The sequence below is a fragment of the Saccopteryx bilineata genome, chromosome 7 (assembly GCF_036850765.1).
Source record: "Saccopteryx bilineata isolate mSacBil1 chromosome 7, mSacBil1_pri_phased_curated, whole genome shotgun sequence".
In the NCBI taxonomy this organism is placed as follows: Eukaryota; Metazoa; Chordata; class Mammalia; order Chiroptera; family Emballonuridae; genus Saccopteryx; species Saccopteryx bilineata.
Genome location: NC_089496.1, coordinates 14,240,353 through 14,258,540, shown reverse-complemented (window position 1 = coordinate 14,258,540; position 18,188 = coordinate 14,240,353). Strand labels below are relative to the sequence as shown.

Genomic DNA, 18,188 nt, shown 5'->3' with positions numbered 1-18,188 from the left:
TGCACATGTCAACATAACCAACTTTAAAACTATATTATAATATTGCATTGATGTTTTTAAGTTGCAGCTTTTTGCAGAAGTCACCAGGGACTTTCCTTACGGAGCCATATAAGCCTCAGCTCTGAACCATAAATTAATTTGAGGTGCAATCAAATGTGAATACAGAATTGGAAAGGAAGCTAGTATACCTTCAGAATCCTGGGGTTGGTGCTGGCTGGGTGAAACGGGATAGAGTGTTGTCCCAGCATGCCGAAGTTACGGGTTCAGTCCCCGATCAGGGCACATATAAGAAGCAATCAGTGAGTACACAGCTAAATGGAACAAAATATTAGGGTCAGTTTAAGCATTGATCTCACCCCTTTTTCTGTTTTCTTGATATATGAGTGGTCAGAGTTGGCTTGAGTCACAGTTCCTCTAATGTAGCTGGAGCCCACTGACTGCAAGATTTAGCCATTGAATTTAATATGAGCTTTGTTCAAAGTATACACATCGCCCTGGCCGGTTGGCTCAGCGGTAGAGTGTCAGCCTGGCGTGGGGGGGACCCGGGTTTGATTCCTGGCCAGGGCACATAGGAGAAGCGCCCATTTGCTTCTCCACCGCCCCCCCCTCCTTCCTCTCTGTCTCTCTCTTCCCCTCCCGCAGCCACGGCTCCATTGGAGCAAAGATGGCCCGGGCGCTGGGGATGGCTCCTTGGCCTCTGCCCCAGGCGCTAGAGTGGCTCTGGTCATGGCAGAGCGATGCCCCAGAGGGGCAGAGCATTGCCCCCTGGTGGGCGAGCCGGGTGGATCCGGGTCGGGCGCATGCAGGAGTCTGTCTGACTGTCTCTCCCCGTTTCCAGCTTCAGAAAAATACAAAAAAAAAAAAAAAAAAAAAAAGTATGCACATCATGCACTTATTGCCCTTGGGAGAGGGAATTGATTTTTATTGCTTTGATTTCATTTATTAGTGCCTGCTATATACAGATCACTATGGTAGGTGGTCTGGGGCATCCAAAGATGAAGTCTTCAGAGACTTAGAATGCAACAAGGAAGAGATGCTTCCAGTTATCGGTTGCATTTTAGCATCTGAAAGAGACTTTTTATTTTCTTCCTAGTGACACTCAGGAAATGCTTGTCTCCTGCTTTTGATGAATCATTTCAGTGTACTATGGATCATGTTGAAGAGACTGAAATCCTTGCAGCAGCCCAGAAGTACTATGTGGACCGGCCCATCTTCAGTCACCTGGCCCTCCAGGAGAGACTGCACAAGAAGGACAAGATTTCGGATTCCATTGGGGATAAACTGAAACAGGCATTCACGTAGGTCGGGTTTGAACATGTTTTCTTTATTCTGTCATTCAGTTATGAAAGAAGCAAAGTCAAATGTGTAAGGAAAATCTGAGGAAAAGGAGAGAAAATGAATGGTGAGCACTTGCGATATGCAGAACTGTCCACAGGGGTCATTTGGGGATAGCTGTCTGACTGAGCGTAGGCTTCCTATGTGCTTCACCATATTTACTAAATCCCTGCTGTGCCTCAGGACGCATGTGTAAAAGTTTATATAAATAACCCACTTTTCATTTCTCCACCACCTTCAAAATACCCACCTCTTCCCTTTTCTCAGAATACTCCAACCATTCTCTTTTTTCTACCCTTGACTTCTGCCCCATTTAGCAACACCTTGAATCTAAGTCCCAACCTAAGCTGTCGAGAACCCTCAGGTCCTGTGACTTAATTTTGGAGACACACACATAGCCTTGTTGCTAACCTGGGAATGTTAATACCTGTGTGCCTACTGAAACTCCCAGACTTTAAAACCAAGCTATTTGATTACTGCCTCCTGAACCCTTGAGGCCATACCTTTGGTGTTCCGTGTGTTCGTTGAAGCTATACCGTGGCCCTGTGCTCAAGGTGTAATCACAGGAGAGGTGGAAGTGTATGCACTGGAGTTAGACTGTCTCAGTAAGCTTTCTCCTCATCCCAACCACCTACCAGCTGTGCACTTGAGTTTCCTGCTTTGTAACATGGGGATAAGAATAGTACTTACATTGTAAAGTTACTGGGGGTTAGGCATAATGCAAGTACTATACAGGGGGTCCTGGGGTTACAACATAGTTCTGTTCCTACAACAGTGATGTAACCCGAATTTTGGTGTAAGTCAAAACACACCCTAGCCTAAGTCACTTACCTATCCTAACACAGTTGTAAAATCATAATCTAGAACATAAAAACACAACTAAGCCACAGAAAAAGGAAAAGGACATAAATATACTGTACTGTACATAGTACTTGTATTCTTATGCCACACACAACCAAACTAACTCACCACATAGTCTGTTAGTACAACACTAACAACGTAAGCCGAAAAACTCATGTCTCAATTTTTTTTAATCAAGTGAGAGTCAGGGAGGTGGAGAGACAGACTCCTGCATGCGCTATGACTGAGATCCACCCGACCACCCCCATCTGGGGCTGCTGCTCCATTGCTCGGCAACTGAGCTATTTTAGCACCTGAGACAAGGTCATGGAGCCATCCTCAGTGCCCAAGGCCAACCTGCTCATTCAAGCCATGGCTGCAGGAGGGGGAGAAGAGGGAAGGGTGGAAAAGCAGATGGATGCTTCTCCTGTGTGCCCTGACCAGGAATCAGTCAAACCTGGGACATCCACACACGGGGCCAACACTCAAGCACTGAGCCAACCAGCCAGGGCCACATCTCAATTTTTTTAAGTTTTTATGGGAGTAAGTGTTGTAAACTTGAAACATGGTATGTCAAGACTGTCTTAACCTGAGGACCCCCTGTATAAATGTAGCTATTATTAATATCTCAATTTTTCTAAACAAGGTATCAAATCTAGTTATTTAATTGAAATTCAGTGCTTTTGCCACAGTTGCCTCATGTTTTGCTTCCAGTATCTTCCTTCATCTAATTACTAGACACTCTTAACCACTACAGACACTACATAAAATACCATGCATGCTGCAATAATGTATTATTATACTTTGAGTGGAATAAATTTCTCCCTTGTCACCAGCAGGACTTAAGGTTTTCATAGTGGCAGTGCAACTCATCTGTCCAGACTCTTAGTGATGTCTTTTATTATTGGCATAGTCTGGCAAAGGACTGGCCAAAGCCCAGAACATGGTTTATGTATCAAAGTTAATTGAACCATATAGATTAAATGCAAGGCCTTGGTTTTATCAGCTTGGTGTCCCACCTAATCAGGACAGCCAGACATAGCAGCTACTACACCCCAACGACAGATGGTGTTTGGGTTTACCTAATCGAAGACCCTAAAGCAATGGATATGTGATAATAAAGCTCAGAATACCCATATAAACCTCCTTCATTTTATAAGGAAGGGGAAAACTAAACAGGCAGATGCTGATCAGTAATTCCACATTCAAAAATTAACTCAGTAAATAATTTTCTTACTTTGCTTATATTCCATCTCAGAAAGTACAGTAAGGATGTTGTTTATTCAAATAATAGCTTCTGGGTTATCTCAATTATTCTGAATCAAAAATTTTCTCATTTTTCACAGATGGCTGTAGAGCATTATTATGGAAGCAATTTAAATGTTCCCAACAACAACAAATTGCAAAAAGCAGTTCTTCTTGCCTCTGATTTCTGCAAAGTGAAAGCTTATTCTCAGTACCAGTGGTGAATGTTTTCCTTATCTTCCCAGGATATATAAGGAAGGGAAAACACCTTGGTTTGAATTCTAGCGAAATGTTTCTCATTTTTTTCCTCTCTCTCTGTCCTCTCAGATGTACTCCTAAGAAAATAAGAAACATCATTTATATGTTCTTACCCATAACTAAGTGGTTGCCAGCGTACAAGTTCAAGGAGTATGTGTTGGGAGACCTGGTCTCAGGCATAAGCACAGGGGTACTTCAGCTTCCTCAAGGTCAGTAGAATATATTTATTTTTGTTTGTTTCTCTTAACTACCATCTCCTCAAACAATTGCTAGACCTTTTTTCAGTTTAATTTTATCATGATGGCAAATTCATAGTTTTTATCATAATCATATTCTAGTAAACTTGACCTCTCTGAAAGAATTCTTCAGAAAAATGTAACCCTTAAAAAGCGCCAGAGGTAATGGCAGTAAAATGCGGTGATACTGTTTTGCAGATCAGTACTGTTAGGGCTGGCTGGGTTCATTGGTCACTCTGTGAAAGGCTGTCGGGGTTGTCATCATTAAGGTTATTGACTATAAATTCATACTCTAATTACAAGGGGTCTTGAAATACTGAATTCCTCTGCATTTGTGTGATTTTTATACCTGCAATAAGAATTTAAGAACATCTTGCCTGACCAGGCGATGGGACAGTGGATGGAGCGTCAGACTGGGATGCAGAGAACCCAGGTTCGAAATCCCAAGGTTGCTGGCTTGAATGTGGGTTCATCAGTTTTGAGCAAGGCTCACCAGCTTGAGCCCAAGGTTGCTGGCTTGAGCAAATGGTCACTCAGTCTGTTGTAGCCCCCCACCCCCGGTCAAAGCACATATGAGAAAGCAATCAATGGACAACTAAGATGCCACAATGAATAATTGATGCTTCTCATCTCTCTCCCTTCCTGTCTGTACCTCTCTCTGTCTCTCTCTCTGTCTCTGTCACACACACATACACACACAAAGAATTTAAGAACATCTCATTAATTTTTTCAATCCTAAGAGGGAAATTCATGGCATTAGAGGCCTATCTCAAGAAACAAGAAAAATATCAAATAAACAATCCAACCTTACACTTGAAAATACTAGAAAAAGAAACAAAGCCCAAAGTGAATAGAAGGAAGGATATAATAAAGATCAGAGCAGAAATAAACAAAATACAGTTAAAAAAAATACAGAAGATCAATGAAACCAAAAGCTGGTTCTTTGAAAAGATAAACAAGATAGAATAATCTTTAACCAGATTATCAACAAAAAAAAGAAAGGACCCACCCAAATAAATCAAACCAGAAATGAAAGAGCAGAAGTAACATCTGACACTACAGAAATACAAAGGATTGTAAGAGAGTATGAACAACCGTATGCAAATACATGAGACAACCTGGAACAAATGGTTAAATTCCTACAAACATACCATCTTATAAAACTGAATCGGGAAGAATTGAAAATCTGAATAAAGGGATTATAACTAATAAAATTGAAACAGAAATCAAAAAAATTCCAACAAACAAAAGACCTAGACCAGATGGCTTCACAGGTAAATTTTATTAAACATTCAAAGAATAAAACCTATTCTTCTCAAATTGTTCCAAAAATTTTAAGAGGAAGGAAGACTCCCAAGCTCAGGCATGGTCAACATACAGCCCGCAGGCCGGATGCAGCCCACGTAATGACTTTATGCGGCCTACGATTAAATTTTTAATATTCTCCACTACTTTAAAATCTCAGCTACTCAGAAGCGGAAGCGTCTTTGATTATTGGAAATCGAGATATTTAAGAAGATAGTGATACGCGGAAAAGAATTCCACGTGTGACTAATCTAGGGTTTACTTCAATAATTGGTTGAATGGATTCGCAATACTTCTTTATTTTTTTAAAATATGCCATTATAAAGATTTACAACTTTTGTACTCGTCTGTACTTGATATGAACTGTTTGACGTTTAGCAGCGATGTGAAACCCACATTCTTTTAGGCAGAGTTTGCCAGTGCGCACCCAAGGTCAAACAGTTCGTTATTTTTGTGGCCAACTGTGCTGAATCAAGTGGCATTGTAGCATAGACAGTAGCTGCAGTTGATAACTGAAAATGTGTCCAGGCTGTTTGTAAAATGAAATAATTGTTTAATTTGCAATATAACCCCTTCAAGCTCATTCTGTTAAATATTATTTCAATTGATTGTGATACAGTTTGTATATTTATATGGAATGTAATTATATTTTTATCAAAATAATATATATTAAAATTTTTTTCACTCACATTTATTCATAAACAAATTACATAATAAAATTTTGTTTACTTAAATGAATCATTTTTGTATTTAACATTTTTTAATTTTAATATTTCATCCAGCCCGTGAAAAAAGTTTTCTTTCTAATCTGGCCCGGGGGCAAAAACTGTTGGCCATGCCTGCCCAAGCTCATTTTATGAGACTAACATTAGCCTAATTCCATAACAAGATAAAGACCCTACAATGAAAGAAAACTATAGGCCAATATCCCTGCTGAACAGAGATGCTAAAATCTATAACAAGATTTTAGCAAGCCAGATTCAGCAATACATTAAAATATCATAAGCCATGATCAAGTGGGATTTATTCTGGGGATGCAAGATTGGTACAGTATCTGCAAATCAATAAATGTGATACACCACAGAAACAAAATGAAGGATAAAAAATCACATAATCATATGAATGGATGCAGAAAAATATTTGATAAAATCCATCACCCATTTATGATCAAAACTCTCCACAAAGTGGGGATAGAGGGAACATACCTCAACATAACAAAGGCCATCTATGACAGACCCACAGCCAACATCATACTCAATGGGCAAAAACTAAAAGTGTTTCTTTGAAGATCGGCAACAAGACTGGTATGTCTGCTTCTACCTCTGTTATTCAAAATAGTACTAAAAGTCCTAACCACAGCAGTCAGACAAGAAGAAGAAATAAAGGGCAACCAAATCAGAAAGTCAGATGTAAAACTATCATTATATGCAGATGACATGATATTATATATAAAGAACCGTAAGCATTTCACAAAAAAACTACTAAAACTGATAAATGAATTCAGTAAAGTAGCAGGATACAAAAGAAGTATCCAGAAATCAATTGCATTTTTATGCACCAATAAAGATATCAGAATAGAAAACTATCCCATTTACAATTGCATCAAAAAGAATAAAATACCTAAGAATAAATTTAACCAAGACTGTAAAAGACTTGTACTCAGACTATTATAAGACGCTGAAGAAAGAAATCGAAGACGATACCAATAAGTGGAAGCATATATCATGTTTATGGATAGGAAGAATTAACATCATTAAAATGTTCATACTATTCAATGCAATATGAATATTCAATATAATTCTTATCAAAATACCAATGGTATATTTCATAGAATGTAGAACAAATATTCCAAAAATTTATATGGAAACAGAAAAGACTCCAAATAGCCACAGCAATCTTGAGAAGAACAAAGTTGGAGGTACCATGCCATCTGATATCAAACTATACTACAAGGTCATAGTAATCAAAACAGCATGGAGTTGGCATAAAAACAGATATATAGATCAATAGAACAGAACAGAGAACCCAGAAATCAATCCCCACCTTTATGGTCAATTAATATTTGACAGAGGAGGCAAGAACATACAATGGGATAAAGGCAGTATACTCAATAAATGGTGTTGGAAAATTGAACACATACATGCAAAAAAATGAAACTAGACCACCTTTTTTACATCACACACAAGAATAACCTCAGAATAGGTCAAAGACTTAAATATAAAACTAGAAACTATAAAAATCTTGGAAGGAAACATAGACAGTAAAATCTTTGACATTTTTTGTAGCAATATTTTTTTTTATTTCCTCAGGCAAGGGAAACAAAAAATAAATCAGACTACCTCAAACTAAAAAGTTTTGCATAGCAAAGGAAACTATCAACAAAATTAAAAGAAACCACTGAATGGGAGAACATATTCACCAATAATACATCTAATAACAGGTTAACAAAAATGTATAAAGAACTTATAAAACTCAATACCAAAAAAAAATCAATCCCATTAAAAAATGAGCAGAGGACCTGAGGAGACACTTCTTTAAAGAGGACATACAGATGGCCAATAGACATATGAGAAGATGCTCAGCATCTCTAATCATCAGAAAAACAAAAATTAAAACCACAATGAGATATCACCTCACACCTGTCAGAATGACTGTCATCAATAAATCAGCAAACAACAAATGTTGGCAAAGATGTGGAGAAAAGGGAACCCTTGTGCACTGTTGATGGTAATGCAGACTGGTGCAGCCACTGTGGAAAGCAACATGGGGTTTCTTCAAAAACTTGAAAATGGAACTGCCTTATGACCCAGTGATTCCACTTTTGGGACTTTATACAAAAAAAACCCCAAAACACTAATTCAAAAGAACATATGCACCCCTTGTTCACTGCAGCATTATTTACAATAGCCAAGATTTGGAAACAGCCCAAGTACCCATCAATAGATGAGTGGATAAAAAAAACTGTGGTACATTTCCACAATGAAATACTTTTAGTCCATAAAAAAGAAGGAAATTTTTTCCGACCTGGGCCGGTTCACCCCTCCTTAGGCAACCTGGTGGTCCCCTGCTTCTGGGAGGTCACCATATTGATGCCGAATTTAGTGCGGACACCCCATCGGCATAGTGCACTACAGCCCAGAACTCCTGGGCTCAAGCGAGTAGCTGGGACTACAGGTGCGCGCCACCACACCCAGTAGAAGGAAATCTTAACTGTTGCAACAGCAGGAATGAACCTGGAGGTCATTATGCTAAGTGAAATAGGCCAGTCAGCGAAGACAAATACCAAGTGATTTCACTCATCTGTGGAATCTAATGAACAAAATGAACTAATGAACAAACTAGAAACAGATTTATCGATAGAGAACAGATTGACAGCTGTCAGAGGAGAGATGGGTTAGGAGGCTGGGTGAAAAAGGTGAAGAGATTAAGCAAAAAAAACCCCCAAACACTCATAGACACAGACCACAGTAGGATAATTAGGAGAGGGAGGGGGGTGGAGGCAGAAGAGGGCAGAGGGGGACGAGTGGCGATGGAAGGAGGCGTGGCTGGAGATGAGCACAGCACAGCACACAGACGCTGCGGTACAGAATCGTACACTTGAAACATGTAATTTTATTAACTAATGTCACTCCAATCATTTCAATTAAAACTTAAATTTTTAAACTAAAAAAAAAAGTATTGGAAAGGGGGAAGGAGAACCAGCATCATGTGTCATTACAGAAAGGAAGAAATTCTTTCAAACCAGGGAATAAGCCAGTAGATGTGCATTGCTGAGTGGCGTAGGTCTTCCCACAATCAAATTTGTATGGAAAAGGGATATTTCTGCCCATCGCTGGTCAATGAAGATAGATAAATGTGAAAAATATATATATAGCAAAGAAAGAGATATGTGATAGTAAATTAACTTTTTGTGGTTGATAAATGATTTAAATTAGTAAGAAGACTTTATTAAGCATAGCAGATTGAATATATGCTTCTATCTCTAATTCAGTTAAAATTCCCCTAAAATCATGTTAAAGGAGGAGGAAATTGTGTAAACCAACAAGGACAACAAAAATGGAAGAGGAGACACTGTGGAGCTGGAAAAAACTTAAAAGATGTTAACTGATGGGCCTGTGACCACTGATTTATCAGAGTGAAGGAGGTTAATATTTAGGTGTCTATCTTGCCGAACATTGGGAAATTGGAGGCTCCAAGTATTGATTGTTAAAGGTGAGAGGCTGAGGGCTAGAAGCAAGAGAAGCAGTGGACAGTCAGTGTAATAACTGGCATATAGACACTCGGGTCCCCACGTGCTCATGCAGAGGATGGTGGAGTGAAAATATTGAAAGGTGTCAGAAGGGTTAAGTGTAAAAGTCTACACAATGAACTGTGAGCTAAGAAAGGCTTTTCCTGGCCTGTCTAGCTCCAAAGAGCCAGCAAGAACTGCTAGCCCAGAACAGCCAGTAAACTGCTCCTCGAGAAAAGAGCTACAGTGATAACTGGGAGGCCCCAATGAAGATGCTGTCTGGTCACCCAGTTGCTGTACAGTCAGGCTCATCAGTAAACAAAGTGGGCCAATACACATAAAACTTCAGGAAGGATAGAAAACAATCCAAACAGGCCCTGGCCAGTTGGCTCAGTGGTAGAGCGTCGACCTGGCATGTGGATGTCCCAGGTTTGATTTCCTGTCAGGGCACACAGGATAAGTGACCATTTGCTTCTTCACCCCTGCCAGTCTTGCTTCTTTCTCTCTCTCTCTCTCTTTCCCTCCTGCAGCCATGGCTCAATTGGAGAAGGTTGGTCCTTGATGCTGAGGATGGCTCCATGGCCTCTGCTTCAGGGGCTAAGAAGAGCTCAGTTGCAAGCATGGTCCCAGATGGCAGAGCATCGCCCCCTCGTGGTCTTGCTCAGTGGATCCTGGTTAGGCACATGCAGGAGTCTGTCTCTCTGCCTCCCCACCTCTCACTGAATAAAAAAAAAAAAATCCAAACAGATGGGAGGAACTCACTGGGAACATAAATAGTGGAGAAGGCAAATAAAATATTTATTTGCCCTATAATATCCTTAGCAAGATGTAAAACCATATAGAATCCATGAAACAAGAACAGGATGCAATTTTAAAAAGAACATTCAGCCTAACCTGTGGTGGCGCAGTGGGATAAAGCGTCAACCTGGAACGCTGAGGTTGCCGGTTCGAAACCTTGAGCTTGCCTGGTCAAGGCACATATGGGAGTTGATGCTTCCTGCTCCTCCCCCTTTCTCTCTTCCCCCCCTAAAAAAAATCAATCAATAAAAATAAGTAAAAAATAAATAAAACATTCAGAGAATAAAAATGAGCTCATAGAAATTAAAAATGTGATGTGGAATAAAATATTGAGTCAAAGGGTTGGAAGTAGAATCTCCTGGAGGTAGAAGAAAAAGATAAATAAATGGACAAGATCAATAAAAGGGATAAAAGACCAGAGGCTGATACTATTGTTCCATTATACATCTACTGGGAGATCCAGAAAGAAGAAGGGAAACAGAAAGGACGAGATTATCAAAGAATATTCTCAGAATTGAAATACATGAGTTTTCAGACTGAGTGCAACCACCAAGAAAGAACCCGGCAAATTAAGTGAAAATAACTTAAAACAGCGCACACCACAGTATAAGGTCAGCCGAAGGAGGACACCCAAGTTTAGGCAAGAAAAGTGTACTAGGGGTCATCTGCCAGGCTGACTCCGAAGGCGGAGGTCAGCGACCGGTTCTCTATCAGGTAGGATTAAATAGGGGATTCGAGGTTGGGGGTTGGTAGTCATGGGGGGGTAGTCAACCGTAAGTAAGCTAGGGGACCTTCTACACTTGGGTGAGTCAATTCGGACGCCTGCAGGGAGGTGATCTGGAATGTCCAGTTTTTAATGTCCCTTCGTCTACTTAAGGGAGGAGGGGGTCATGCCCCCTCCTGCAACCCTATCACATAGTAAAACAGCAGGATACCAGGGATAGATAGAAGATCCCAAAAGTTTTTAGAATGGACAAAATAGTCACATGACTGGGGAAGCAGAAGAAATACACATAATAAAGTCAATAGTTTGCCTAAAACCAATAAACCAAGAAATAACCATGTATGCATGCTACACAGAAGAAGGTTTCAGTGTGCACACGCCCTGCACGCTGTTGGTTGTGGGGGCTGTTCAGCAGCATCAGTGGCTCTGCCACGAGGTGCCCACAGCAATCCCCACCCCCAGTCGTGATAATAAAAAGTGGCTTCAGAAATTGTCAGATGTCCCCTAGGGAGCAAAACCTCTCTCTCAGTACTCTTTGAGTACTGCTGATGTAGAGAAATGGAGCTACGTGGTAGGAAAACAGCTAAGAGTCAGAGATGAGTGCCTCTGGTGGCGGACCCTGGAAGGGGGAGAAGAGTGCGGGCTCTTCCTTGGAGCCTTGTAGTACAGCTTTGCTTTTTAAATTGTGGATATATGTTTCTTTGCTAGAGATAAAATGTTTTTAAAAAAGACATTAACCTGTCCTGTGGCGGCACAGTGGATCAAGTGTCAACCTGGATTACTGAGGTCGCTGGTTTGAGACCCCAGGTTTGCCTGGTCAAGGCACAGACCAGAAGCATCTACCATGAGCTCATGCTTCCCTTTCTTCCCCTTCTTTCTTTCTCCTCTCTCTAGAAATCAATAAATTAAAAAAGACAATATTAAAGTGATTGTATTATTACATATGAAACAGGAATGCTTTCCCAACTCCTTTTGCTAAAATTATTTTTTTAATAACATGACATTGAATTAAGTGAATTTTACAGTTCTCCCAGATGTTTAGCTGACGCCCCAAAGCTGAGAACAAAGGTGTGTATTGTCTCCACATTTTGAAGAGGGATGCCAGACCATCTGTGCAGAACTATAAATGAGACAAACAGATTGCTAATATATTTTAAATGAAGATTTTTCTAGAGAATTTTCTAGAGGTGTAAGCCCTGTACATTTTCTCTCCTTCTAAAGTCAAGGAAGAAGGAAAGGCTGCAAGAGAACCCCTCAGAGCACTGGACATGTGCCCCTGGAGCTTGGGGAATGTGCTGCCTAATTTTTGCAAGAAAAAAATAATCTATAGATAAAAGGGTGTGAACTGCCTATGACAGCAGAGTAGAGAGAGCCCTCCAGGGGGCATGACCTACACTTCCACATTTTCTCGGGTGAGGTGCTGAGCTTTCCTTTGGGATGAGTGCGTGCCCCAGAAGATAACCAGGTTGCTCATCTGAAGGGTCCCTGCCCAAGAAGACTGCCAACAGGATGAGCCTGTGCCAGCAGAGAGGACCTGGACCGTGTAAGGGCCAAGGTCGGAGCGGAACATGACACCAGCCAGGCAATGGTACAGTGGGAGTTCCTTATTGAAAAGAGATACCCAGAGAACCCACAAAATCACCCCATTAGAGGAACAGCCAGCATGTGGGTTTCAACACCAGATCACAACTGTGCCAGTCAAGTGAGACTTCCTGCTGTTAAGAATAAAGCAGAAAACATCTACCTCCTGGCAAAGAGAAGGTGACAAGGGAAACTCTCAGCCTAGACTCTCAAGCACGAATGCAGGATTATCTGTAGGTTTGGGCTGGAAGGGTGGGCCGGTTAAGACACATATGCTTAGTCTGCCCAGGTGGTGGCACAGTGGATAGTGTCGGACTGGGTTGCAGAGGACCCAGGTTCAAAACCCCGAGGTCACTGGCTTGAGCGCGGAATCATAGACATGACCCCAAGGTCACTGGCTTGAGCGAGGGGTCACTCACTCTGCTGTAACCCCCGCCCATCAAGGTACATTATGAGAAAGCAATCAGTGAACAACTAAGGTGCCGCAACGGAGAATTGATGCTTCTCATCTCTCTTCCTGTCTGTCCCTATCTGTCCTTCTCTGACTCTCTCTGTCACCCCCCCAAAAAAAACCCAAAAAACAAAAGAACACATCTGCTTAAGTTAATATGGTCCTCACTTGCTCGTCAAAGATAAAAATGCACAGACCCTGTTTTGTAACGACCTCCCCGTTTCTGTTTGGCCTCGCCCGCAGGTCTAGCCTTCGCGATGCTGGCCGCCGTGCCCCCGGTGTTCGGCCTGTACTCCTCCTTTTACCCGGTCATCATGTATTGCTTTTTCGGAACCTCCAGACACGTATCCATAGGTAAACGCTTATTCTTGACACTTGAGTACCTTTCCTTCTGGATTTCTAAGCTTTGCAATGTGCCAAAGAAATAGCATGTCTGTTATTAGAACGTCTGCTTAATAACTTGTTACTGCTTGAGAAAACAGTACACTCTCTCCAAGATTTCTAGGACTAATTACTTTCTTGTAGTCTCGGCATAATGAAAGAAAATAAAAAGACAATTTTCTTGTGTAAAAAGAGCAGTTATTAAAATCTGTAAAATAAGTGCTTCATAATACAATTTGCTTTAATCTGACTTTTTATTTTATTATTAGTACGGCAAGTGCCTAATTACTTACTGCACATGTATTGTATTTTCCTCTGTTTTTAGGCTCTGAATTGTACATGGACTCCCTTTAGTGTGTTTAGGACCAGATATATATAGATTTCATAGTAGTGTTGGTGCTGCATAAGGCTACCAACAGCAAACACAGGCACAATGTTTCAGATGTCCATTCCTAGGCAACAAATACCCCCAAATTTAACAACTTAAAACATGAATCATTTCATTACTCTCACAGTGCCTGGGGGTCAGGATTTGGGAAAGACTCAGAGGGCAGTTCTGGCTCAGGGTCTCCGCAGTTGAGAGTCAGAAGGGAGCTGGGGCTAGAGCCGCTCAGGAAGCCTGAACTTCCTTCTCTCTCTTGTTCCCTCTCCCCCCTCTTCTCTCCCTCTTTTCTTCCCCACTCCTCTTCCCCTCGTCACCTCTCCTCTCCCTCTCTCCCTCTGTCCCCCTTTCCCCCTCTTCCCCTCTGTCTTCCCCTCTCCCCATCCTTTCTCCCTTCCCCCTCTTCCATTCCCCTCTCCCCCTCTCCCTTTCTCCCCTTCCCTCTCCTCTCCCCTTTCCCACTTTCTTCTCCCTTCTCCCCTGCTCCCCCTCTCTTCCTCTCTCTTCTAGGCCCTGGCCAGTTGCTTTAGTGGATAGAGCGTTGGCCCAGCATATGGACATACAGGGTTTGATTCCCAGTCAGGACACAAAAGAGAAGCGACCATCTGCTTCCTTCCCCTCCCTCTCCCATTCTCTCCTCATCCCTCTCCCTCCCTCTCCCCACCCCTCTCCCTCCCTCTCCCCATTCCTCTCCCCATCCCTTTTCCCCTTCTCTCCCTCTTTCTCTCCCTCAGCCAGTGGTTCAGTTGGTTCAAGTGTCAGCCCCAGGCACTGAGGTTAGTTTGGTTGATTCAAGCATCGGCCATAGATGGGGGTTGCCAGGTGGATCCTGGTTGGGGTACATGTGGGAGTCTGTCTCACTATCTCCCCTCCTCTCAATAAAAAAAAAAAAAGAATGTCTCATTGGGTAAATGTCATAGTTCTGAAAGAGTCTGTGGGATGGAAGAAATCTTCATGGTCACTTTTGGAGAATGCAGTCTTTCACATACAGTTTACATATAAATCAGGAGCACTCATTTAATGCTTAAGGAGAGTAGTGCAGTTTTATTTCAGTGATGATTCGTTGGCTTTCCCTGTGTTCTAGACTAGTACCGACAACAATCACATCAGATACACTGAAAATGATTTCCTGGATTAATGTTTCATTATTTCAGGTCCATTTGCAGTTATTAGCCTGATGATTGGCGGTGTGGCTGCCCGTTTAGTACCAGATGATATGGTCATTCCAGGAGGAGTAAACTCAACCAATGGTACAGAAGCAAGAGATGCCTTGAGAGTCAAAGTTGCCATGTCTGTGACCTTACTTGCAGGAATCATTCAGGTAAAACTCACAGATGGGGAGATAGGCTCTCATTTGTTAATTTCATAAGTATCGATTGAGCACCCTCGGCTGGTCTACATGGTCAGCAAGCCATAGCTCAAGGTTCCTAGCACTCAGGAACACCAGTCCAACTATATGCTTTACTTTAATTGATATCTATTAGGAACTAGGAAGCTTCATCTGGGTGCTTTAGAAATTCCAAAAGCAAGAAAAGCCAGAAGCAGGATTGGTTAGTAATGGGATGAAGGCTTCTCCTGTCTGCTTGAAAGGAACAGGGATGATACTGACTGAAGGTGTCCCCAGTTCTCAGGAACAGGGGAAGTATTAGTATGCACAGTGCTCTTTCAGACTCAGAGCCACTCCAAACTTAGAGTGTTTTTTTGTATAATCAGTGATTGATTTGTTAGCTACTTAACTGCTGCAGGTGCAAGATTGTAGTGTTAGAAAGTGATCCTGAAAGAACTTTAGTATGTTTTCTGTTGGTTTTAACTTCCTGATCTATTGTGTGATTTATTTGTTTCTTTGTCATTAAAAAAATAGTTTTGCCTAGGTGTCTGTAGATTTGGATTTGTGGCCATATATCTCACAGAGCCCCTGGTGCGTGGCTTTACGACCGCGGCCGCTGTGCACGTCTTCACCTCCATGTTAAAATACCTGTTTGGCGTGAAGACAAAGCGGTACAGCGGGATCTTCTCAGTGGTGTATGTAAGTAAGCACTGGCTGGGCCCAGCCTGCCTTCTTTCTCTTTCCCTCTTCTCTTCTGTAGCTCTTCTACCTTCAAAGCTCACTTTTATTATTTGCTAAAAATTTTAATAAATGGAAAAAATTTGGTTATTCTAAAGCTATCCCGCAAAGAGCACCACAGAAAGAACTAACCCTTAAAGTCTCATTTATTAATGCATGGTACTGCCTACCTCACAAGGAACTTTTTGTTAGGTCACCCTAATTAGCTGAAAAGACAGCTTTTTCTTGAGACAGAATTATGTTCACTTTGGGAACTAACAAATACTTAAAAGTATTATTGGAGAACATATCTCTCTCAAAAACTGCTTATTTAAGCAGGCAAAAATAAAAGTCTATAAAAGATTTGACTAACACAATTAACCAGTTTAATCTAATAAAATACACAGAGATCTTGCACCCAACTCAGAAAAAATATAAATTCTTTGTAAGCACATAGGGAATAGTGGTAATAACTGATAATGTTGAAACTTACATGTGAAACATCGCAAATTCTAAAAATTGAGTATTTTCACACAGTGTAGTATAATTAACAATCAGTAACTAAATCTACCTGTAAAACACCCATACATTTAGGAACCAAAAAACCTACTACTACGTAACCCATGGATAAAGGATATTTTGAAATAATTAGAACCAAATGATAGTTAAAGTACTACATATTAAATCTTCTGAGATGCTGCGAAAACTATTCCTGGACAGAAGGCCTATATAGCCTTTGTGGGTGTTTAAGTGCCAGACGCCGTGCGAGGCTCAGGAGTGAGTAAGCAGATATGGTTCTGCCCTCTTGGAACTTACAATCTAATAGGAAGACAAATAGCAAACCATTAATTGCATAAATATGTAATTAACTACAAACTGTGTTCTATGCTGTGAAGAACAGGCACTGGCTAGTATGAAAGTTGAAATAGGGAGACCCTTAGGTTAGAGCAGGGGTCTCAAACTCAACTCAGCATGTGGGCCGCAGAGCAAGATCACAGCCGTTCGGCGGGCCGCACTAGGTCTACAAAAGGCAACTGTTACGCAACACTTTTTTTACTGCAGTTGAAAACAAAAAAAAATCAGTACAACAAGCACAATCGTACATGCAGTTTACTCAGTGTCACAAAACGACCAGAAACTGTAGTTCGCATCACAACTGCTGTTAACTAAGCTAATATCTAGCTAGGATGCTAGAGAAATGAAAAATACAAGTAGGCCCCTAGGCTTACTTAATTTTATCCAAAATATTTTGAACTTCGTGGATTAGTCTGCGGGCCGCACAAAATTGTTCAGCGGGGCCGCGAGTTTGAGACCCCTGGGTCAGAGTCTAGGAAGTCACTTTGAGGAAGTGCCATTTAAATTGAGTCCTTGATAGATTAGAATAGAATCAAACTGTAGGAACATATTCCCTAAATACCTAAATTCTTCATTTCCCATAATAGGTAGCATGCGTCTTACTCTGAGATTTCTCTACATGCCCCATCACACAGGAAATAGAACAGATGAGCACCTGAGTGTGCTGTAGGCTTTGCTGGAAAAGGTGTGAGCCTGGGCTCAGGGCTGACCGACTTTCCCAGGGTCCAGGGGCCTGTTGACTGTGTTTGGGATGCTGAGACAGCAACCCTGGGATAAAATTAAATGGCTTTAACGCCCCTATGTATCTTTTCAAACTTCAGCACTCTCTTGCCTTCAAAACCCAGGTGATACATTTTTCATCTGCTACGCAGTGATTTCTCCCTCGTTCAGCTCTTAAAAGCTTTTCTGTGTGTTTACCTTTCGATTATTTTGCTGATATCAGCCCCTAATCCTTTCCTAGCTCAGATCTCAGTGCCAGGGTTACTCTTCTGAGTTTTACAACACTGCACTGACACATTAGCATATCAAAGAACATGCTAAGGTTGTTGGATAAGAATTACAACTTTAAAGCTGTGTGACTAGGTAAAAATGGCTCCTAATTGGTGAAAACTACAGAGAGAGATTTCAGCTCGAGAACTTGTGACTAGAAATGTGCAGTTAATGGAATGGACGGCGTGCATTGTGCAGCAAAGGGTCTTTGTCTCTTCAGGGGCGATTGCTTGATGTCAACTCCCAGTTTTCACTGTGTTGCAGAGTACAGTTGCTGTGTTGCAGAATGTTAAAAACCTCAACGTGTGTTCCCTAGGCGTCGGGCTGATGGTTTTTGGTTTGCTGTTGGGTGGCAAGGAGTTTAATGAGAGATTTAAAGAGAAATTGCCTGCACCCATTCCTTTAGAGTTCTTTGCGGTAAGTGACCTTTCAGTTATTTTTGCAAAGGATATAGAATGGACAGGGGAGGTGCAGGGACTTAGACCTTTTCCTCTCAGTTCTGCCAAAGAAGGTTAGAATTTGTCAAGGGGAACTT

At 41.4% G+C, this 18,188-nt stretch overlaps 1 protein-coding gene across 1 annotated transcript in view; it reads left to right on the top strand.

Annotated features, from left to right (window-relative positions):
* The first annotated feature begins 1,146 nt into the window (after positions 1–1,146).
* SLC26A5 (solute carrier family 26 member 5) overlaps positions 1,147–18,188 on the top strand; it is a 36,169-nt gene continuing 19,127 nt past the window's right edge. The window contains exons 1-6 of the mRNA XM_066238635.1: positions 1,147–1,298; positions 3,748–3,887; positions 13,245–13,355; positions 14,919–15,085; positions 15,626–15,790; positions 17,918–18,070. Coding sequence (XP_066094732.1) covers positions 1,147–1,298; positions 3,748–3,887; positions 13,245–13,355; positions 14,919–15,085; positions 15,626–15,790; positions 17,918–18,070 — 888 coding nt within the window. The remainder of the gene's footprint in view (positions 1,299–3,747; positions 3,888–13,244; positions 13,356–14,918; positions 15,086–15,625; positions 15,791–17,917; positions 18,071–18,188) is intronic.